Genomic DNA, 23,601 nt, shown 5'->3' on the forward strand with positions numbered 1-23,601 from the left:
TACCGGGATCTTGATATCCCTATAACGCGCTCTAAGCACCTCAAACCATAAAGAATTGGAACCCTCCAAAATCCTCCACTTCCATTTTAATAGAAGCGCTAAGTTGAAATCCTCCAATCTCCTTAAACCAAGACCGCCCTTATCTAACGGCCTACAAACAATATCCCACGCCACCCAATGAATCCTCTTTTGTCCTCCTCCCCTCCCCAAAGAAAATTGCTTTGAATACTATTAATCATATTAATAACCTTTTTTGGCGCCTTGTAAAAAGAGAAAGTGAAAATAGGTAAACTTCCGAGCACCGACTTCAAAAGCGTTAACCTCCCTCCAAAACTTAGCCACCTACCTTTCCACGACTTTAATTTTTTCTTAATACTCTCCACCAAAGGTCTCCACTCGATAATCTTCCTAGGATTGATACCAATTCTAATCCCAAGGAAAGAAAAAGCCTTCGGTTCCATCCTACACGCTAGGAAATTCGCCGCCACTTCCAAAAAATTAGAATTAATGTTGTACCCAATAAGTTTGCTCTTGTAGAAATTAATCCCGAGACCCGACACCAACTCAAAAGCTCTTAGAACCGCTTTAATGGACCAAAGGTGATTCCAACTCCCATCCCCCAACAAAAGCTTATCATCCGCGAATTGGAGGACATCCACAAAACAATTGTTAGAAACTCTAACCCCCGCATGAAGGATAGAAAAACACTTAGAAAGGGGGGGTTTGAATAAGTGTAGCTTTAAAAACTTGACAGATAAAAATAAATTGCACAGTTATTTTTATCCTGGTTCGTTGTTAACTAAACTACTCCAGTCCACCCCCGCAGAGATGATTTACCTCAACTGAGGATTTAATCCACTAATCGCACGGATTACAATGGTTCTCCACTTAGTCAGCAACTAAGTCTTCCAGAGTCTTCTGATCACACACTGATCACTCCAGGAACAACTGCTTAGATACCCTCTAAGACTTTCTAGAGTATTCTGATCCACACGATCACTCTAGTTACAACCTGCTTAGATAACCTCTAAGACTTCCTAGAGTATTCTGATCCACACGATCACTCTAGTTCCTTACAACTTAATGTAATCAATTCTAAGAGTATTACAATTGCTTCTTAAAAGCTATAATCACAAACTGTGATATTTCTCTTAACGTTTAAGCTTAATCTCACTAATATATTACAACAGCAATGTAGTGAGCTTTGATGAAGATGAAGATTCTGAGCTTTGAATAGAACAGAGTTTCAGCAAGTTAATATGAGTTGTTTTGTTCAGAATCGTTAACCTTGCTTCTCATCAGAACTTCATATTTATAGGCGTTGGAGAAGATGACCGTTGAGTGCATTTAATGCTTTGGGTGTTCCGTACAGCATCGCATTTAATGTTATACGCTTTTGTCAACTACCTCGAGCCTTGTTCACGCTGTGTCTACTGACGTTGCCTTTAATAGCTTTTAACGTTCCTTTTGTCAGTCAGCGTAGCTTGCCACTTGTACTTCCTTCTGATCTGATGTTTGTGAATACAACGTTTGAATATCATCAAAGTCAAACAGCTTGGTGCAAAGCATCTTCTGATCTTATGACCTTGAAGTGCTTCTGTGCGTGATACCATCAGAACTTCAGTGCTTCTGATCTCATGTTCTTCTGATGCTTCCATAGACCCATGTTCTGATTCGGCTTCGACCATCTTCTGATGTCTTGCCAGACCATGTTCTGATGTTGCATGCTGAACCCTTGAGACAAAGCTTCTGAGCGCTGAATTATGCATACTCTTTATATATTTCCTGAAAAGGAAATTGCATTGGATTAGAGTACCATATTATCTTAAGCAAAATTCATATTATTGTTATCATCAAAACTAAGATAATTGATCAGAACAAATCTTGTTCTAACAATCTCCCCCTTTTTGATGATGACAAAAACATATATAAATGATATGAATTTGCGATCAGAAAGAGCAGACGACAAAAGACAAATTACACAGCTATAGCATAAGCATATGAATATGTCTCCCCCTGAGATTAACAACTGAGATAAATAATCTCCCCCTGAAATAAATACTCGAAGAACTTTAATAAAAGACTTCCCTGATTATTTCGGTAGAGACGATCACATAAGCTTCTGTCTTCAGAGAATTCATAGCTTCTGACTTCTGCTTCCATTGGACAGCTTCAGAACTAGAATTTCTTTAGATCCCTAGAACACTCACAGCTTCTGATTCCTGCTTCCATCTAGGACAGCTTCAGAACTTGAATTTCTTTGATCTTCAGAACATTCACAGCTTCTGATTTCTGCTTCCATTTAGGACAGCTTCAGAACTTGAATTTCTTTGATCTTCAGAACATTCACAGCTTCTGATTTCTGCTTCCCTCTGATAGCTTCAGAGCTTTGAATTTCTACCAACATCACTTCATGCTAGATTTGTATCAGAACATTGTTGAATGTACTAGAGCATCATCAGAGCATCTCTACATCCTGAAATGTTACAGAACAAAAACTAAACGACAAAAGTCAGCATGAACGAGTCAGAACATAAAATGTATATTAGAACACATGATATGTATCAGAGCCATATAGGCTAAAATAATGTATCAGAGCAAATAGAATTTTGTCAGAGCAAATAGACAAATATGGATCAAATTCTATTATCAGTGCTTCTGATTCATTCTTCTTTCTTGCTTCTGATTTCTGAAGCTTGGCAGCACTCAGCTTGCTTCAGTTTCCATGAGCTTATTCTTTTTACAGAATAACGCTTCTTATGGTTTTGCTTCTTGTGTTTGCTTTGAAGATTCTCTTCACTTCTTTATACCTGCAAAACACTTAAACCATATAGAACTTGCAGTTCTTGTTAGAGAAAGCAACTGATTAAATCAAATCATTTATCATTTATCTTCTCCCCCTTTTTGTCATAACATCAAAAAGCATAAGAGATTCAGATGCAAAGCAAGAGACAAAAGGAAAGAAACACAAATAACTTTTCATTGATTTCAACAAGAAAGATTACAAAAGAGGAATGCAGGAAAACAGATGCAACAAGGAAAGAAAACTACACAGACCAAAGGACTAAGATCCTAGCCTACGCAAAATCCGCGCCAGAACATCATGAATCCCGTCAGTGCTTGTAGCTTGCCTTGCCATGAAGGAGCGAAACTCAGCATTGGCTACTTCTTGCGCGTCCAAACGAGAAGCCAGCATAGCTTGATTCTGATGAAGAGCTTCCAAGGTCTCCATCAGAGCTGAGGTTTCACCAGAAGAAGAGGCACCTGAATTTCTGCCAAAAGGGACAGCAATCTCAGCAGGGTGATCTTCTGGGAGATCTTCAGCTTGTGCATCTTCCATTTCCTCATCTGAGTCTGACTCAGAAGTAGCCTTAGCATATTCTGGTTCAGGCAGCTCAGAAGTTCCAACTTCCAACGCTTGAAGAATAGCTGCTAGGTTTGTTGGAGGAGTAGGACCAGCAACTTCAGCAGGATAAACCACTACTGGAAAGACCATGTGAGGTGCTTTTTCAGAAGGGTTCATTCTGAACCAGTTAAACAGCCACTGAAAATCTCCAGTCAGCACAGGAAACCATGGTTTCCACACCACGATGTCTCTGCAGAGATTTTCTTCTTCCAACTCATCTGCAGGTATCTTCTTCTCAAGAACACTTCTGTTCCTGATGAGATGGTGATAGCTGCTTTCACCAACTTCCAACCGAAGACCACGAATACCAGGAGCTTCAGACATGATCCTTCTCTGAATGTCTGTAGCCCTAACCAGAAAATCCTGACGAAAGGTATCCCAAAGGTTGCTTGTAGCATACTCATCCAGATGGTTAAGGTGAGCAGCACCCAGAATCTCCAACCAGCCATTTACATCAGAATGTAAAAGCTCCAGAAATGATTGAGTGGTAGGGGTTGGAGGGTTGACAGTGAACCTGGAGTCGGGAAAAACAACGCTATAGGGATTAGGTAATCTGGTGGGAAAAGGGTGTGAGAGAGATGAAGAAATATCTGATGGATGGGTTGAAGGAGAGGAGATATCAGATGGTGAAGAAGGTGGTTCCGAGAGGATGAATGAGGAGGAAGAGGTGGTGGAGGTCTGTGAAGAGGGAGGTGATTGAGGGGTACCGTCAAGGGGTTGATACACACGTCTAGAGTAATTTCCAGATATCATAGCTTCAAACGGGTTCACTTTGAGAGGGTCATAGGTGATCCTTACTCTTTTTGGTTTGGTTTCTGGTTCAGCAGTTGCCTTTCTCTTTTGTTTCCGATCATGATCTTGATTCCCAGAGCTTGACGATGGATTCATGATGAAGTTGCAGATATTGGAAACTGCTAGGGTTTATGATATGAATACAAAGAGAGAGAACGAAAAAGAAACTGAATGCAAAGTGAGAGAAATATAAGAGGGAAAAGAAACGTTTGAAGAATATAAAAAGAAAACTGAAAGAGAGTAAATGATGAAAAACATTTAATGTTACGTGACGTGAGGAGAGATAATAATGACAAAAGACGTGATTTGCACAGTTACCTAAGTAGACGTCCCCTCAACTGCACGCACGCTTGTCCAGGAATAGTGAACACGTGTTTACCATCTGGATAGCCAGTTACAGCTGTTTTGCTTTTAAAGAGATTCTGAATCAACTTAGACAATGAAACGTTAGTAATAACTGAATCACAATTTCTAATTGATTTCAATCAGAACTTCTTAAAAAAAATTTCATTTCAGAAGATACCCATACATAAGAACTTCTCATCTTCTCATTCTGGGCTTGTTTCTGAAGACCCATTTTGTACCTATTATATTGAATCCATCTGGTCTAGGAACAAGATCCCAAACATCATTTCTTGAAAACTGATTCAGTTCTTCTTGCATAGCAATTATCCAGTCTGGATCTTCTAGAGCATGATCAACAGAAGTTGGCTCGATCAAAGATACAAGACCTAATTGACAGTCTGCATTGTTCTTAAGGAATGCTCTTGTTCTGATTGGATCATCCTTCTTTCCAAGAATGACATCTTCTGAATGACCAGAGATGAGTCTGGATGATCTTCTGACAGATGGTTCTTCAGAAATGCTTAGATTCTCCAAAGAAGCTGATACTTGATCTTCAGATTCTTTGCTTCTGAGAAGCTCTTCTTCTGATGCGTTGCTTCTTGGCTCAACAACTTCTGATATATCAATATCACAATCTGCAAAATTATCAAACTGCTTTGGTTTTTCAGAACCAAGCTTATCATCAAACCTGATATTGATTGATTCTTCCACAATCAATGTTTCAGTATTGTATACTCTGTAGCCTTTTGAGCGTTCATAATATCCAAGAAGGAAACATTTTTGTGCTTTGGAATCAAACTTACCAAGATGATCTTTAGTGTTCAGAATAAAGCATACACATCCAAAAGGATGGAAATATGAAATGTTGGGCTTTTTATTCTTCCACAATTCATAAGGAGTCTTATTTAGAATAGGTCTGATAGAGATTCTATTCTGAATATAGCATGCAGTGTTTATTGCTTCTGCCCAGAAATGCTTAGCCATATTGGTTTCATTGATCATGGTTCTGGCCATTTCTTGCAGAGTCTTATTCTTTCGTTCTACAACTCCATTTTGCTGTGGAGTTCTAGGACAAGAGAAATCATGGGCAATACCATTTTCTTTGAAGAATTCTTCAAAGGATCTGTTCTCAAATTCACCACCATGATCACTTCTGACCTTTATGATTTTACACTCTTTTTCAGATTGAATCTGAATGCAGAAATCAAAGAACACTGAATGAGACTCATCCTTGTGTTTCAAGAATTTTACCCACGTCCAGCGGCTATAATCATCTACGATGACTAATCCATATTTCTTCCCTCTGACAGATGCTGTTTTGACTGGGCCAAACAGATCAATGTGCAAGAGTTCTAATGGCCTTGAGGTAGAAACAACATTCTTGGACTTGAATGCAGGTTTGGAGAACTTGCCCTTCTGACATGCTTCACAAAGAGCATCTGATTTAAATTTCAGATTAGGGAGTCCTCTGACAAGATCCAGTTTGTTAATCTGAGAAATCTTTCTCAAACTAGCATGACCTAATCTTATGTGCCAGACCCACTGCTCTTCAGAAACAGACATAAGACAAGTCACCTTCTGACTCATAAGATCTTGCAGATCTGTCTTATAAATGTTGTTCTTCCTCTTGCCTGTAAATAGGATTGAGCCATCCTTCTGATTTACAGCCTTGCAAGACTTTTGATTAAAGATTATATCATAACCATTGTCACTCAATTGACTGATAGATAAGAGGTTATGTGTTAATCCTTCTACAAGAAGTACATTAGAAATGGAAGGAGAGTTACCAGACTTTATAGTTCCAGAGCCAATTATCTTGCCCTTCTGATCTCCTCCAAACTTGACTTCTCCTCCAGACTTAAGCACCAAGTCTTGGAACATAGACCTTCTTCCTGTCATGTGTCGTGAGCATCCAGAGTCCAGGTACCACGACATGTTGTGCTTTGTCCTTTTTGCAGCCAAGGATATCTGCAATAGGAATAATCTTATCCTTAGGTACCCACATTTTCTTGGGTCCTTTCTTGTTAGATTTTCTCAAGTTCTGATTGAACTTGGGTTTAACATTGTAAGCAATAGGAGGAACAACATGATAATTCTTAATGTGAGTTTCATGATATTTCCTAGGTTGTGTCACATGCTTTTTGGTGTGTGTTATGTGAAAACTTTGAGCATGTGAAGTGTGCCTAATATCATGGGAGTGGCCATACTTGAACTGATCATACAATGGCTTGTATGTAAATTTCATTTCATCAACAGGTTCAAGTTTGTATGGGGTTTCACCCTCAAAACCAATGTCGACTCTTTTGTTTCCAGACACAGCATATATCATAGAAGCTAGCTGACTTCTGCCAATACTTTTAGATAAGAACTTCCTGAAACTTAAATCATATTCTTTCAGAATATGGTTTAGACTAGGAGTGGATTTTTCTGAATCAGAAGGAGATCCAACATTATTGGATAATTTTAAAATTTTTTCTTTTAATTCAGAATTCTCCAACTCAAGCTTCTTTGTTTCAAATTCAAATAGCTTTTTCAGCTCTTTGTATTTGAGACTAATCTGAGACTTGAATTCCAGAAGTTCAGTTAGACCGGAAACTAACTCATCTCTAGTAAGTTCAGAAAATACCTCTTCAGAATCTGATTCTGATGTAGATTCTGATCCGTCATCTTCTGTCGCCATCAGCGCACAGTTAGCCTGCTCATCTTCTGACTCATCCCAGGTTGCCATAAGACCTTTCTTCTTATGAAACTTCTTCTTGGGATTTTCCTTCTGAAGTTTTGGACATTCATTCTTGAAGTGTCCAGGCTCATTGCATTCATAGCACATGACCTTCTTCTTGTCAAATCTTCTGTCATCAGAAGATTCTCCACGTTCAAATTTCTTTGAACTTCTGACGCCTCTGAACTTCCTTTGCTTGTTCTTCCAGAGTTCATTTAGCCTTCTGGAGATCAAGGACAGTTCATCTTCTTCTTCAGATTCTGATTCTTCAGGATCTTCTTCTCTAGCCTGAAAAGCGTTAGTGCATTTCATGATATTGGATTTTAATGCAATAGACTTACCTTTCTTTTGAGGCTCGTTTGCATCCAGTTCAATTTCATGACTCCTCAGGGCACTGATCAGCTCTTCCAAAGAGACTTCATTTAGATTCTTCGCAATCTTAAATGCAGTTACCATAGGACCCCATCTTCTGGGTAAGCTTCTGATGATCTTCTTTACGTGATCAGCCTTGGTGTATCCCTTGTCAAGAACTCTCAATCCAGCAGTAAGAGTTTGAAATCTTGAAAACATCTTTTCAATGTCTTCATCATCCTCCATCTTGAAGGCTTCATACTTCTGGATTAGGGCGAGAGCTTTAGTCTCCTTGACTTGAGCATTTCCTTCATGAGTCATTTTCAAGGACTCATATATGTCATAGGCCGTTTCCCTGTTAGATATCTTCTCATACTCAGCATGAGAGATAGCATTCAGCAAAACAGTTCTGCATTTATGATGATTCCTGAAAAGCTTCTTCTGATCATCACTCATTTCTTGCCTTGTCAGCTTTACGCCACTGGCATTTACTGGATGTTTGTAACCATCCATCAGAAGATCCCATAGATCACCATCTAGACCAAGAAAGTAACTTTCCAGTTTATCTTTCCAGTATTCAAAGTTTTCACCATCAAATACCGGCGGTCTAGTATAACCATTGTTACCGTTGTGTTGCTCAGCAGAGCCAGATGTAGATGTAGACTTTGCAGTTTCATCAGCCATCTTTTACTGAAGCGTTTTTCTCTTCTTGAATCTTTTCTAAACACGGTTAAGTGCTTGCACCTTAGAACCGGCGCTCTGATGCCAATTGAAGGATAGAAAAACACTTAGAAAGGGGGGGTTTGAATAAGTGTAGCTTTAAAAACTTGACAGATAAAAATAAATTGCACAGTTATTTTTATCCTGGTTCGTTGTTAACTAAACTACTCCAGTCCACCCCCGCAGAGATGATTTACCTCAACTGAGGATTTAATCCACTAATCGCACGGATTACAATAGTTCTCCACTTAGTCAGCAACTAAGTCTTCCAGAGTCTTCTGATCACACACTGATCACTCCAGGAACAACTGCTTAGATACCCTCTAAGACTTTCTAGAGTATTCTGATCCACACGATCACTCTAGTTACAACCTGCTTAGATAACCTCTAAGACTTCCTAGAGTATTCTGATCCACACGATCACTCTAGTTCCTTACAACTTAATGTAATCAATTCTAAGAGTATTACAATTGCTTCTTAAAAGCTATAATCACAAACTGTGATATTTCTCTTAACGTTTAAGCTTAATCTCACTAATATATTACAACAGCAATGTAGTGAGCTTTGATGAAGATGAAGATTCTGAGCTTTGAATAGAACAGAGTTTCAGCAAGTTAATATGAGTTGTTTTGTTCAGAATCGTTAACCTTGCTTCTCATCAGAACTTCATATTTATAGGCGTTGGAGAAGATGACCGTTGAGTGCATTTAATGCTTTGCGTGTTCCGTACAGCATCGCATTTAATGTTATACGCTTTTGTCAACTACCTCGAGCCTTGTTCACGCTGTGTCTACTGACGTTGCCTTTAATAGCTTTTAACGTTCCTTTTGTCAGTCAGCGTAGCTTGCCACTTGTACTTCCTTCTGATCTGATGTTTGTGAATACAACGTTTGAATATCATCAGAGTCAAACAGCTTGGTGCAAAGCATCTTCTGATCTTCTGAACTTGAAGTGCTTCTGTGCGTGATACCATCAGAACTTCAGTGCTTCTGATCTCATGTTCTTCTGATGCTTCCATAGACCCATGTTCTGATTCTGCTTCGACCATCTTCTGATGTCTTGCCAGACCATGTTCTGATGTTGCATGCTGAACCCTTGAGACAAAGCTTCTGAGCGCTGAATTATGCATACTCTTTATATATTTCCTGAAAAGGAAATTGCATTGGATTAGAGTACCATATTATCTTAAGCAAAATTCATATTATTGTTATCATCAAAACTAAGATAATTGATCAGAACAAATCTTGTTCTAACACTGCATACTCCCCATTCTCCACCGCTTTTTTCACCAAAAGATTTAACCCCTCCGCTACAATAACAAAGAGAAAAGGAGAGATAGGATCCCCTTTCCTAAGACCCTTTTCAACCACAAACTCCCTTGTTGGGCTACCATTGACAAGAACCGACATTTTGTTCGTAAAAATCAACGCCTCCATCCACTTTATCCAAACCTCCCCGAAACCAAACTTCCTCATCATATACTTAAGATAATTCCAATTGACTTTATCATAAGCCTTTTCGAAGTCCACCTTAAAAAGAAGACAATCCTTCTTTTCTCTAGAAACGAAATCCACTATCTCATTAGCCACCAAAACACCATCTAATAATTGTCTTCCCGGGACTAATTCTCTAAAAAGTTTTAACTTTCGTATTAACTTTTTTTTTCCATCCCACATATTATATTTCTAAATTGTTACCAATTATTCTTCCTCCATTAAACTAAAATCATCACAATCACAAAACTAACAAGTAGACAAGTATGATTTGGCTTAAAGTTTCTTCTCTTTTTTTAAATAGCATTCGTGGACGCACCAGGCTCCGGCAACATCAATAACAACTCAACACCAATTAACTCATAGATCCATAACACAGTGAACAAATTTACAACACAATATCAAGTTCTTTATTTTTTCAAAAGGATCTATACAAAAGATCAAGACCAAAGCCAAAGAAAGGAAGTTGAAAGCAAAGCAGAAAGAAGGAACAGTTACTCAGCCAATCCGTTTCGGCAATAACATCAACAAGCAACGCCCATTCACCACCGCCCTCTCCGGACTCCCTCCACAAGCCGGCAACAACACAACAAAAATCGTGCCGAATGAAGAAAGAGGAAAATATGCGACACCAACTGTACAGCCGCCCTTCTCATACTTGTTCGGGTATGCACTTTTATTTTCGATGTTTGATTCATGTATTTTGTTTGTTTTTTTTTATGTTGAAATTTGAGAAGATAGAAAAATCAAAGATTGTTGTTGTTGTTACTGTAAGGGTGTGTTTGGTGGTGAGAAGAAAGTGTGAAGAGAGAAACAGATGAGAAAGAGTGTGAAAAGAGAGAAATATATGAGAAATAGAGAAGATTTAATGTATTGTTTGGTGTAAAAGAAAGATAAGAGAAATAGAAGAGAAAGAAGTGTGTTGAATTTTTAAAAAGATAAAAATATCCTTATGCTAAAAGCATATAATTTTATTATACTCAAATTTAATATTTTTAAAAAGTTGAATATATATTTTATTTTAATTTAATTAAAAAATAAGTAAATAATAATTAACTAAATAATATTATTGAAAAATAATTTGTGTTTTTATAAATACAAAAAAGAAGTTGAAATTAAATTATAATTGATCCACCACTTTTGTATATTAATTTATTTTGTGAATGACTGGAAAATATGAAGAGAGAAGGAGAGACTTGGAAAATTTTATATTAAGCTTAACTCTCATCTTTCTTCGCAAGCATGAGAAGAAAAGAAAAAGCATGGGGCCCACGTTATTCTACTCTTTCTACTCTATCTCTCTGTTGTGCCAAATTGAAGAAATAAGGCATTTCTTCTATACTTCTTTCTTCGATCTCTCTTGCCTTTATTTCTCCTCAAACAAAAAGACCGTAACAGTGGGTTTGGAATAAGAGAAGTTTGTAAAGAGAAATGCATGAGAGAGAAATAGGGGAGAGAGATACTACTTCTCCTGTTTGGAACCGAAAAGAAATGGAAGAGAGAGTCTGAATTTGTGTGGGACCCACACCGTTTGCCATTCTCTTCAATTTGAGAAGAAATGAGGTGAAAAAAGTGTGCTTCCATTTTTGACCTTGTTAAACCATTTTTTTATATTATAATATAAACGAACTTGTTAATTAAAATTAAATCAGAAATATGAATATGTTAATTTAATTAGTAATTAAAAATGTTACCTTAAACTATTTGAATTACTAATCACGCGGATTTTTTTGAATGGATTAATAAAATTAATTTAGTTAGTTAAATCAAGTAATATGTAATCTAATAAATTATTTTATTTAAGCTAAAATTATAAGGGTATTTTTGTATTCGTACAAATATCAACACTTCTCTCTCTTCTATTTCTCTTCTCTTTCTCTTAAATCAAACAATACCTAAAATCTCTTCTATTTCTTTCATCTTTCCCTCTTGTCATACTCTCTCTCACCTATTTCTCTCTTCTTATCTTCTCTTTATAGCCAAACAAAGCCTAAAAGTGTGAGACAAAAGGAGAGAGATGAGAGATCTTCTTTCTATTGATTTTAATTTGATTTTAATATGTTGTTCAATATTTATTTATTTCTCTTTAATTCATGCCACTTGTCTTGGTGTTAGTGGATGAGGTCGATTTTGAAAAAGTCAAAGGGGCTATTTATGTTGTTGTAGAAAACATAATGTGGAGGTGGAAAGTGGAAACCCCTTGTCTCGGGTGCAGTTACTGTGCATAGATAAAAATCTATGCACCGTGCATAGATTATTATGGATCATTGGATCATTGGATCAAATTCTAGACATCAATTGTTATTACTCAATACTCAATACTCACCACTCAATACTGGATTAAAAACATGATCCAATGGCTTAGGTAGGCTTATGCATGGTGCATAAGGAAAATTCTTATGCATATTAGCCAAAGCCCCTTGTCTCGTTTTATTAATTTTTTTTTCCTTTCTTTTATTAATTTTTTGATTTTTACTATTATTAATTAATTTCCTTAGGCATAGTTTGAATTTTAAAATAAACCTTAGCCCCATCTATTCATCTAAATCAACAATTTACTATTTGCACCATCCAACCTATTTATCTTGTCCTTTATTTTGATTAAACTATTTAATTTAATATTGTTATTTTAATTAGTTTGAATTAGTTAGTTAATAATTTAGCTTTGTTAGTTCGTTATCTAAATTACGTATAGTTGATTAACTTAGCTTTATTTTAATTTAGGTCATCTATTAGATTAACAACTAAAAATAATAAAAATGCAAAAACATGTAATTTATATTTTATTTATCATATTGAAAACTCCAAAAATATATTAGATTTAGACTTTAGAATTAGATTTTATTTTCTTTATCAAAAATAAAAAAAAAAAACTATTTTAATTGGCTCACTTCCTTTTTTAGAATTTAATATGATTTCTTTTGGTAATTTTGATCTATATTTTATATTTGTTCATATTTTTACCATTTTGTCATATATTATTTTGTGTTTTACCACTAACATTTTGTTTTGATTGTGAGGTTCTATACTTGAGACTCTCGTGGACATTTGCAATTTTATACTTAACATTCCGTATATATTATTCTCTTATTTTCCACTTTAATTTTCATTTGGGTTTGTAATAATTCTTTAGTTCCATCCCCATTTGGCAAATTGTAATCCCCCATCCCGAAGCCCTGTAATAGCGTATGAACCTTTACTTTCCCGCAATTTATTTTCTGTAAATATATTAACTGCTAGTAATTAGGATTGTATGGCAAGATAAAAACAAACCGCTCGTTAACCTAATACAAGATAACATACCCGAACCTAACACACTCGCACACACTATGTTTTTTTTAAAGCTTTTCAAACAAAACAAAACGAGCTAAGCAAACTAAGAGCCCACAGAGAACTGTGGATGAAAAGGGTGCTTACACCTTCCATTTTCATAACTTACCCCCCGAACCCGTTTCTTCTAAAAAAGGTATTTTTCTGTTCTTTTTACCTTTCCTGAAATTGGACAAAATAAAAGTCGATGGCGACTCTTGCTTAACCGCGACATTTTAAAGGTCAGTTCTCCCACTGAGTTACACTCACCATAGAGAAAAGGGGTTAAGTTTACAAGTGAGCACCATATGTAAATGGGAGATCAAGAAATTTTCAAGAGACAACGATTTTGTGTTATGGAAAATAAAAAATGCAAGCAATACTAATTCAACAAAGGTGTGTATAGACATTTAAAATTAGGTGGAGTCAAAGACGGTTAAAGAATCATGATTGTGGGCTTGTTAGATTACCTAAGAAGAAAAAGGAGATTGGAAGGAATTGGATGCAAGTGGCGAGGTCAAGGTTCAAGGAAGACTTGGTATTGGTCAAGATTGTTGAAAATTATTTCCACATAGTAGAGAGCAACAACATGGTTGATAGATAAATTGATATTATCGTGGTTTCAACTCATGGCGGATATTGTTGAAGTATGTCTTAAAATCTCACGTAGACAAAGAGAAGGAAAAAATACATATTTTAGTAATGACCGATTTTCAGGCTTGTCCGATGACTCATTTGTTAATGGTGGTCATATATTGGGTCCATTATTATTTTATTAGTTATAAATATGGTTTTTCTCTCATTTGTTATAAACAAGTTGTATAAATTAGAAATCCTAGCAAGAATCAAATGGTAAAATTCTATAAAATTATATTCTATAGATTTTACATCCTCTTTGGGTTTATCAAAGGTATTGGTAAACACTTTAAACACTTTTGATTTGTACGATTCTTATATTGAGAGTTGGATATATTGGAAAATACTTGGGTAGAAAATAGTGTTGTTCTTGGGAACTCCAAAGACTATTTTCTTGCAACTCATATTGTAATATCTTGTAATAACTTTTGAAGTATAGTGAATTGAATAGATGCTCTCTCCCCTAGACGTAGATCGATTTGATCAAATTGAGTAAACAATTTTCTTGGTCTCACACATCAAATTTTTTGGTGTGATTGAACTCTGAATAATTCTTTTGAAATAATTTTAATTATTTTATCAATTTCACAACAAAATTGGAGGTGTGTACTCAACAATAAAATATTGTTCTTCATATAATATATACAAACTCATATTATTTTAACTAATTTCATCAAATATTATTTTAACTAATTTTTACTCAATTGAAAACGGTTACAAAAATGATTCACGCTACTCACAATTACAAAACAAATGTAATATATACAAACTCATATTGGACCAACTAGTTAAAGTCCAACTCAAGGCCTAAAACAAACTAAAGCAAATATTGAAGAATACACACTTTACAGTGATAAGTATTGGCTCCGCTGGCTTCTACGTAAGGGTCCTTTTGTCTTGCTATTTCAGTGTTATTGTTTATTAGAATCTGTAAATCTATTTCTGATTTATATCAGAAATGCATTTTCAGAATAAATTTTATTTTAAAATGGAGTAAATCTCAAAAACGAATGAATTATATGTGTGGGGGTGCGCACCGGAAATATATTTCCGATTTTCAGAGACATTTTTGAAATTTTGTATGGTGCATTAGAAAAATATTGGGTGGAATAAGAGATCCTAATATTGAATCTAATATTGAATGTACAATTACACTTTTTAACACTATGAGGGCCATCAAAAAATTGAAGCCTTGTGGTAAGGACTTGTTTTCCTTATACATAGGAAATGGATTAAGTGACTTTTATCTCTCATGACTTTGATAACTTTAGTTGTTTTGGATTAGAGAAAAAATAAACAAATGACAGCAAAAAAAAAAGTTGAATGAGAGTACTTATAGCAAGAGATAGAGAGAAAATCATAACGGCCTTTCTTCCTAAAATTACTGAAACCCAACTCTACATGATCAACTTTACTTGTCATCCTAAGATCATTTAGGATTAATTGAATTTCTAAATCCCAAGATGAATCTTAACTCTAATTCTAATAAAGCCTCAAAAGGTTATTTTGGATTTTGGCTTGTTTGTGTGAGGTGGAATAAAGTCTCAAAAGGTTATTTTAGCTTGTCTATTAGAGGTGGAATCTAGGCATCTTCACTTTGTTTATTGATGAACTTAACATTGTCATGATAGCCATTGTGATAACTCATAATAGAGGTTGGAGGTTTATTTTAATATAATGTAAATCTATTTTGATTGTCTAAGCCTTCTCCAATCATTTACTTGTTCTTTAGAAGCTACAAAAACATGCATACCCTTTAAATATTCAAAACAACAACCAATGAAAACCAATCACATAATTAACAAGCAAATTTGGGACAAACACATGATAATATATAGATTAATTCTAATTACACTCATCACCGCCTTCCACCTAAGTATGTGTGAGTTTTGATTAACTCCTCTACTTTCTTCTTCTCATTTCACTACCAATCATGAACATGTTTGTATCAAACACAAAACATTCATTTTCACTTTTTCTTCTTCTTATATCTATTGCACTCTTTTCATCTTCAGTTCAATCCATGAGATTTGATTTACCATCAACTAAAGGAAATAACGTAAGATGTTTCTCTGAAGAAATAAAGAAGAATTCAATGGTAGTTGGAAACTACTCCATTGTGAATCCCAATGAGGCTCTTCCTTTGCCCTCTAACCATACTATCACTGTTCAGGTTTCTACACATGGAGGTATGGCTAAGTATCATCTTGCAGAGAGGATTCAAGCAGGGAAGTTTGCATTCATGGCCTATCAAACTGGTGACTATATAATATGTTTTGTGGATACAACTAAAGATCCTCAAGTTACACTCTCTATTGATTTTGAGTTTAGGGTTGGAATGGAAGCCGTAGATCGGTTCAATATTGCAAAGAAAAGTCACGTTGATGTAAGTTTCTCAATCATTTTACTATTGTCTCTGCGGTTGAATATTTCTGCACAGCTATTAACTGAGCTCTCTGTTGCTGATTTATATCGGATTTAGATCCTCTCTTGTCTTTTCTCGCATGTTTCAGTCATGTTTTAATACTAACTATTGATGTTTTAGGTTCGATATTGCAAAGAAAAGTCGTGTTGATGAGAGAATCCAAATTCGCATATGTGTTTTTTAATTTTTATTAAAGTGAAAAAATAAAAATATTACATTATAATTGATTTGATTTTTGTAAACATGTGATAGAGAATGGCACAAGAAGTACAAATTATGTATGAAATGGCCTTGTCCATTAAGGAGGAGATGACTTATCTTCTTGAACGGTATGTATAAATTTTATTTGTTGATTTTTAATTAAATTTATAAATATATAATTTTTTTTTAATTTACTTTTTTTTTCTTTGCAGAAATACAGAAATGTTGGATCTCAACTATATAACCGATAATAGGATGTTTTTGTTGATATTTGTGTCATTTTTTGTGTGCTTCTCAGTAGCAGGGTTACAACTGTGGCATTTGAAGACTTTTTTTCAGAAAAATAAACTCTTGTAATTTGTATTATTACTTAATTATACACCTTTATTTTCTCATGTGCTGTGAGAATTTACATGATGCAGATAATGAAATAGCTTGTATGAGAATATCTCATATGGAGAAATAGTTTTTTCATGTTGTTGATTCTATTTGTATTGGATTTATCTATTATTTAGTCCCCAAGTTCAACTAAGATTAATCAAGTTATAATGTAATTTTGAATATCAAACATCTTAAACAATGAAATCAACAAATAACAACCCGTATGCTATTGTAAATTGTAATTGAACTGTTATTTGTTAGTGCTGTGATCGTGATTATGCTCTTTCTGGTTCTTATCCCAAATCAAAACACAGCATGTCGTTAGAAAACTAGTATCTTATAGGAGTAGATAGGAAAACCGTTAACTTTTTAGAAAAATAATCAATAAATAATGTGACATGTAATGCGTTTGTAGTCCAACGGTTAGGATAATTGCCTTCCAAGCAATAGACCCGGGTTCGACTCCCGGCAAACGCATCATTGTTTTAACATTTTTGAAGAAAAAAATGCACTATTTGACTCATTTTGAATGTACGATCTTTGAATAAAAAAATATATGAATTGGGGTTGCAGTTGATGGGTATTTGAAATATGAATGTTATTGATTTAAGGAAGTTCTGGGTTGGTTAACTTTACCATCACTAGGTTTGTGTTCTCAAGCAAAGCAAACTGCACTTCTTTCTTACTTTTTACCCTCTTCGACCAATACCTTTACCCTCACTTTTGAATCATAACTTCTGAAACGAAACGTAAGACACAAGAAAGAGGAAGATGAGGCAAGACTCGAGTTGAGATCTTTCACTTATTGCTCAGAATGAATTTTGTTTTGCTAAAAAAACCTGTCCAATTGTGTTGATCATGGCTCAAGATATTCCAACTAAAATGCTACTTCAACCTAGCTTTAAGGCGCTTCAAATTTTCAGAGATTTTAGTAACAATATACATGCTATATTCTTTTTATATACTGATGAATGAATTTGTTATACACATTTTTGTTCCTTTTGGCTGTTTCGGGTGCTACAATTATTTACCATACAGTCACTTCTTTCCCATCACAAGGGAGTTGAATTTCATATCAAATCATCTTGGTCTTCAAGTGACCGTTTTCGAGCTCGCAGATTGAGCTTGAGGTTTTCGGGAACAGGAGGAGTCCTCCCTCTGCGGAATAGAACTGCAAGAGCCCTCATTTTCTTGCAAAGATCAAATATCTGCAAAGATACCATGAAAATATTACTGTTTAAAATTTTCAAACAATAGAGATCAGAGAGAAATGATAATTGTTCGGTTATTTGTACCGATGAGGCGTCTATCTCAGCAACACCCTCGCAGCCTCCTTGCAGCAAGTCACAATACTTTGCAGCCTCATTTTCATCTTCAAATACCTGCACCAGCATTGTCAAAATGTGAGTGATTTAATTGTGTGAATGGCTCAAATATTACCATAAATCACAATCCATTGGTAGACAAACTTATAGTTTCATTTTACCAATTATGTTCAAACACAATAGAGACACCAATAAATGTTATTTGAATTTTCTGATTCTGATGCATTTCACATTACATTACAAATGTTTGGATGACAGTAAATATCCAAAATTTAGTCATAATTTTGAATGAGTACGAGTGTCTGAATAGAGTTCATACCAGCACTCCCTCTCTAATATCTTCTACTTGCATTGGAAATTTTGTCCCACCCCTTTCTTGTTTTGACTGATTTTCTATAGCGGCTCTCCATTTGCTTCCTTTAGAAAACAATAAGCCAAGCTCTCTTTCAACTTCGCTGTTGCATAAAAAGTAAAGTCAAGTACTGAAAATTCCAAATGTTACTTGAGAAAAGAAATAGAATTGAAACGCACCTAATATTTCTCCGGGTTTTCATCGTGCACAATTGGTTTTCTTTTTGCGTGAGTACATACACAGGCTTTGAAGTTTCTCTCCAAGGGTTGTCGTCTAAAACTGATGAAAGGAAAACAAGAAACAATAAGTTAGAAAAATAAACTGACAAAAGGACAACCTTCAATTATTACAAGTAACTAAAACACTCTGTCAATCTCGGGCGGGGCATCATTTATATATTTATGTATTGATGTAAACAAGTTGTTGATATTTATAAATCAACTAAAAAATTGAAAATTTAGAAAACAAATCATGATAATATTTAAGTAAAAGAGAAACTAATTTTATACTCTTAAGATTAGAAATGGTCCTAGGAGATAAACTAAAATATTCTAACATAGATTAAAAAATATTCTGAAATATTTCATATATTTGATCAGATAATATTTGCATAGTAATATTTGATATTCAAATTTAGTGATAAAGCAAAGCATAATAACAAACTTAAAATTTTCTGAAAGAAATAACTTAAACTAAGATGGATACATGACTTAAGACTTGGCATGACCCGGCTAACTCGACTATGCTAGACTGACCCACCCAGACAAACCAGAACAGCATAATCGAACATAGCAGCACAAATCACATAATAGATTCTCAACTCAGCCCATATACAGAGCATAATAAATTCAAAATCAATGGACAAATTGACAAATGACAAGGTGTAAAATTACCAAAGATTGAGTTGAGGATAGAGGGACAAGGCTCCCCCACTTTGGAGCTAGATTCAACTCGGTAGAGCTAGTCTTTAGCTCATGTGAGTAGGGTTCATTCCCCTCGTTGACCTGTTCGGTTCACTACACACTTGCAACAATGGAATTGCTCTTGTTTTTCAGTTCATGAATTAGTTTATGCTTAAAGCTATTGGGTTGACACTCAATAGATGGGTTCACGTTGGGATGTCAGATGCAAATGTGAATTGAGTGTTGCAAAGATGATGTTAATGTCTTGTACACTACCAAGTCTTATCATTCATCTATTGCATTTTGGGATTTTTCAAAAAATAGTAAACCACTTTCAATTTATATAAGTCTTAGAAAAAAAATCAATATATTATAGACTCATTCAACTGTCTGCCCGAACCAAATTAACACACAAACGATTTGGAACCTAAGTTGCAAAATTAGGTAGGGTTTGTTGGAGAGTTGGTTTTTGGAGGGTTTTGGTGGGGAAGACTTTGGAAGGTTGTGTCTATATTTTGACGTGTAATTGATATTTTTTTAAAGTTTAAAAAACAATATAATACATTAGCAACTCCTAAAACCAACTCCCAAACAGACCTTTAGAGTTGTCAACTTGTATAGTTCTCAATCAACTTGGATTGGCAAGCATGTCATAGGGATATAGAGAAGAAAAAACAGTATAGACATGCAAAGCAAGGTTGTTTTGGGGAGAAGCTTGGTCAACTTAGGTCTTCTTTAGATAAGCAACTTAACTAAGCGCTTTTAATATAAATGCTTATGTATGATATATTTCTAAATCAAGAGATAAATAAAGTATAACTTATTTTCATAACAGAGCCATAAACTGTTTTTCTAAGATTTCTTGTTGAATTTATGAAAATAGCTTATGGACATATAACATATTCTAAGCATGTAATAGGGGCTTGTTTGGCTTTTTGAAGTTTATCTACTAAATTAAGTTGTGACACTGTTGGTCATCTTAAACAAAACAGCTTATGATATATTTTCTAAACTTTTTTGAGTATCTTTTTATAAGTTCTCCTAAATAGCTTATGCAAGCCTATTCATGAAAATAGCTTATGCAAGTTTATTCAAAAGCTTATGTAAGCTTATTCATAAAAATAACTTATGCTTATTTTGATAAACAATTATGCTTGCAAATAAGAAGTTTATCCAAAAAGTCCTAAGTGTTTCTGTAAGATTTATTAGATAAGCTTAAATAATTCAATCCAAAGAGACCGAAATTTAACTTTTGTCGTTCAATTTAAATAATAAAGTTCAACTTCTGAATAGAAACATAAAATTCAAGTCCAATTAATCTCTCAGAATCACAAGAAAAAGTGAAACGAAAGAGGAAAGATACCGTCATAGCTGCTAGAATCAATAGACTGATGGAGGTTCCTGCGCATATCATAAGCGCGGGAGGAAACGCGTTTCAGGAACTCGTCGGAGCTTCCAGGAATTTTCCCGTCCATATGAAGCGCCTTCTCTACCTCCTCGTTTCCACCGTCGTCTCCTCCGCCGCCAACTTTGCACGACAACTTGTTGTTTCTCCTCGTTCGGCCGTGAGGTGTAGAGAAGAGTCTCGGAGGAAGATGGGTAGATAGGAAAGAAAGGCGGCGGATATGGCGACGGAAGGGATTAGTTGGAGGTAGAACCATGGAGGGAGATACCGAAGGAAGAGAATCCATTGAGATGAAGTTGGTTGATGTGAACTGTGAAACGGAACGGAAGCAGAAGAAGAAAAGTTGGAAAAAAAGAAAATGAAAATTGGATTTGTGAATCAAATAAATTAAATGAATTATGAATCTCTTTAAGCGATTTTTTTTTCTCTAGAGGAGTGGGACCACGTGAATCTTTTATTTATTTTACGGAAATAATATTTTGAATTCATGTTGAAACATTGCTAAAAATGTGAAGACTAGTAAGAAATACAGCCGCTCTTGCCAAAGTATAAACAATTTCTTTAACTTGTCTGTTAACGAATTCAACATGAAAAATTCTAAATGATTTAGTCAATAATTGATAATATTCGCGAGAAATAGCACCGAAATCTGAGTTGTTTGGTTTTTGAGTGATCACACTATCCACAACATTTTTAGAATCCAATTCGAAATCCACATTTTTATAACCAAGATCAAGCACTCATTTGATAGAAGTCAAGAGACTTGAGGCTTCACTAATGTCAGCATCAGTACTAGGCGAAAATCACATCATTCGGGCCGCAAGAGAAAAAAGTGTGTGGTTCGGTTTGGTTCGGTTGACTTTTAGAAATAAAACCGAACCAAACCAAATCAAACTAATGTGGTTTGGGTTTGTTCAGTTGGTTCGTTTTTTTTTTTTTAAAATTATTGAGTTATACATACACATATAGATGACAATATAACGTTGTATTTAGTCATTTATGCGTTATCAAATAACAACAAAACTCATCATATTTCGACAACAACTTTCCATTTAATATACAAAAACAAGATTAAATAAAAGTGGAACAAAAAACATAAAATAGTAGCATAAAACAATATCGAAAATATTATAATGAAATAGAAAAAAAGATGAGGGAAAGATTAGAGAAGATGAAAAAGAAAGAGCAATAGAGATGAGAGATTAGAGAATAAGAGAAGCATTAACAACGTAATTGGAAGAGAGAATAGTAGAATAATAATAATAAGATGAAAAAGAAAGAACTTAAGAGATGAAAGACTAGAGAAGAAGAGGTGATATGTACTTGAAAAAGAAGATGAGAAAAAGACGCGATACCGCTAGGCGAGATTTGAGAAGACTTAAATTAAAACCTTTAGTGTGAGGAAAGAAAAATCATTCGTAACCATAAAGTTTAGGCATAATAGGTTTGAGTTTGGGTTCGATGTGGGCTAAGTGAATGTTGGTTGTAACGTAATGCAGTTTGGTTCGGTTTGCAAATTACAAACTGCAAATCGAACCGAACCGCACGGTTTTGTTAAAAATGACCCAAACATATCCGAACTAAATGCGGTTTTTTGCGATTCCAGTTCGGTTTTGCGGTTTTATATTGGGCCAATTTAGTTTTGAAACCCTTACCCTTCACTTAAATTCTTTTACATTTGAAAATTAAAATAATAAAAATTCAATCTCCCTATTAATTCACCTTACTTCAATCAAATGCTACCAAGTGTCAAGTTCCTATTTGATCCTTTCTCAACTTATTTCAATTAACAATTAACAATTATCTTTATTTGAGACACAATTTTTTTTAAATGTCAAAATTTTCTTTTTTTTACGGGTCATTATCAACAAAATATCAATTTTATTTTATTTAATAATTATATTTATTTGAGGCACAAAATTCTTATTTTATATGCTAGATTCTCTCTTTTTCTCACGAGTAGGGGTGGAAATAGGCTAGGCTAGGCTTTATAAGGCCTGGATCTGGCCTATGATAAACTTGAAAAGCCTAAGTCTGGCCTGTGGCCTATAATAGGCTCTTTTTTTTGGTCTGGCTTGGCCTTTTTAAAAGTTTGGCCTGCTCTGAAAGCCTATTTAAAAGCTTATTTTTTATTATGGTTTTTAATTAATCCATATTATTTAAGAAACCTTATAAGTCGTCTTATATATGCATATATAGGCCGACCTATTTAGCCTTTGTTCTAATATACATGCAAATATAGGCCGATCTATTTAGCCTATTTTTAGTATACATGAAAATATAGGTTGGCCTATAAGATTTCATAGGCTTTTTTTAATAGCCTAAGTCTGGTCTATTTTATTAAATATGCTTTTAAAAAAACCTAAGTCTGTCCTTTTTATTAAATAAGTCTGGCCTTATATAGGCTAGGCCATAGGCGTTATAGGCCGGCTTGGCCTATTCCCACCCCTACTCACGAGTCACTATTAACAAAATACTTATTTTATTTTAATTAACAATTATCTTTATTTGAGATAAAAAAATTCTTATTTTTAAATATTAAATTTTTTATTCTTTCTCCATTTCACTAGTTTTTTTTTATGACTTTTAAAAAAATTGAGTTTATATTATCATTATTTTTTTATAATTAAAAAATTCATTTTAAATTTTCATATATATTTAAATAAAATTTATATCATATTAAATAAATATTTTGCTAATTTTAATCAATAAAATACTTTCTTAAGTCATTATTATAAATAAATAATAATTTAAAATTTTAGTCACTATTATGAACAAAAATTAATCAATTTAAAATTATTTATTAATTATGCAGTGAATACTGAATGATATGAAATAT

The 23,601-nt window shown here is 34.5% G+C and overlaps 2 protein-coding genes and 1 non-coding gene across 3 annotated transcripts; 2 read left to right on the forward strand and 1 right to left on the reverse strand.

Moving 5' to 3' along the window:
* The first annotated feature begins 15,625 nt into the window (after positions 1–15,625).
* LOC131651678 (transmembrane emp24 domain-containing protein p24delta7-like) lies at positions 15,626–16,991 on the forward strand. The gene is made up of 3 exons (XM_058921350.1): positions 15,626–16,157; positions 16,449–16,525; positions 16,610–16,991. Exons 1-3 carry the CDS (start codon positions 15,705–15,707, stop codon positions 16,752–16,754), a joined length of 675 nt encoding a protein of 224 aa, XP_058777333.1. The 5' UTR covers positions 15,626–15,704; the 3' UTR covers positions 16,755–16,991.
* A 192-nt stretch (positions 16,992–17,183) lies between these two features.
* TRNAG-UCC (transfer RNA glycine (anticodon UCC)) lies at positions 17,184–17,255 on the forward strand. Its single transcript has one exon. It is a non-coding gene; the product is annotated as a tRNA-Gly (tRNA).
* A 431-nt stretch (positions 17,256–17,686) lies between these two features.
* On the reverse strand, positions 17,687–21,146 carry LOC131651677 (uncharacterized). Its single transcript, XM_058921349.1, has 5 exons — positions 20,721–21,146; positions 18,635–18,734; positions 18,423–18,558; positions 18,074–18,160; positions 17,687–17,986 (listed from the first exon to the last, which is right to left on the reverse strand). Exons 1-5 carry the CDS (start codon positions 21,046–21,048, stop codon positions 17,849–17,851), a joined length of 789 nt encoding a protein of 262 aa, XP_058777332.1. The 5' UTR covers positions 21,049–21,146; the 3' UTR covers positions 17,687–17,848.
* Between the last annotated feature and the right edge of the window lie 2,455 nt (positions 21,147–23,601).

The sequence above is a fragment of the Vicia villosa genome, linkage group LG2 (assembly GCF_029867415.1).
Source record: "Vicia villosa cultivar HV-30 ecotype Madison, WI linkage group LG2, Vvil1.0, whole genome shotgun sequence".
Lineage (NCBI taxonomy): Eukaryota > Viridiplantae > Streptophyta > Magnoliopsida > Fabales > Fabaceae > Vicia > Vicia villosa.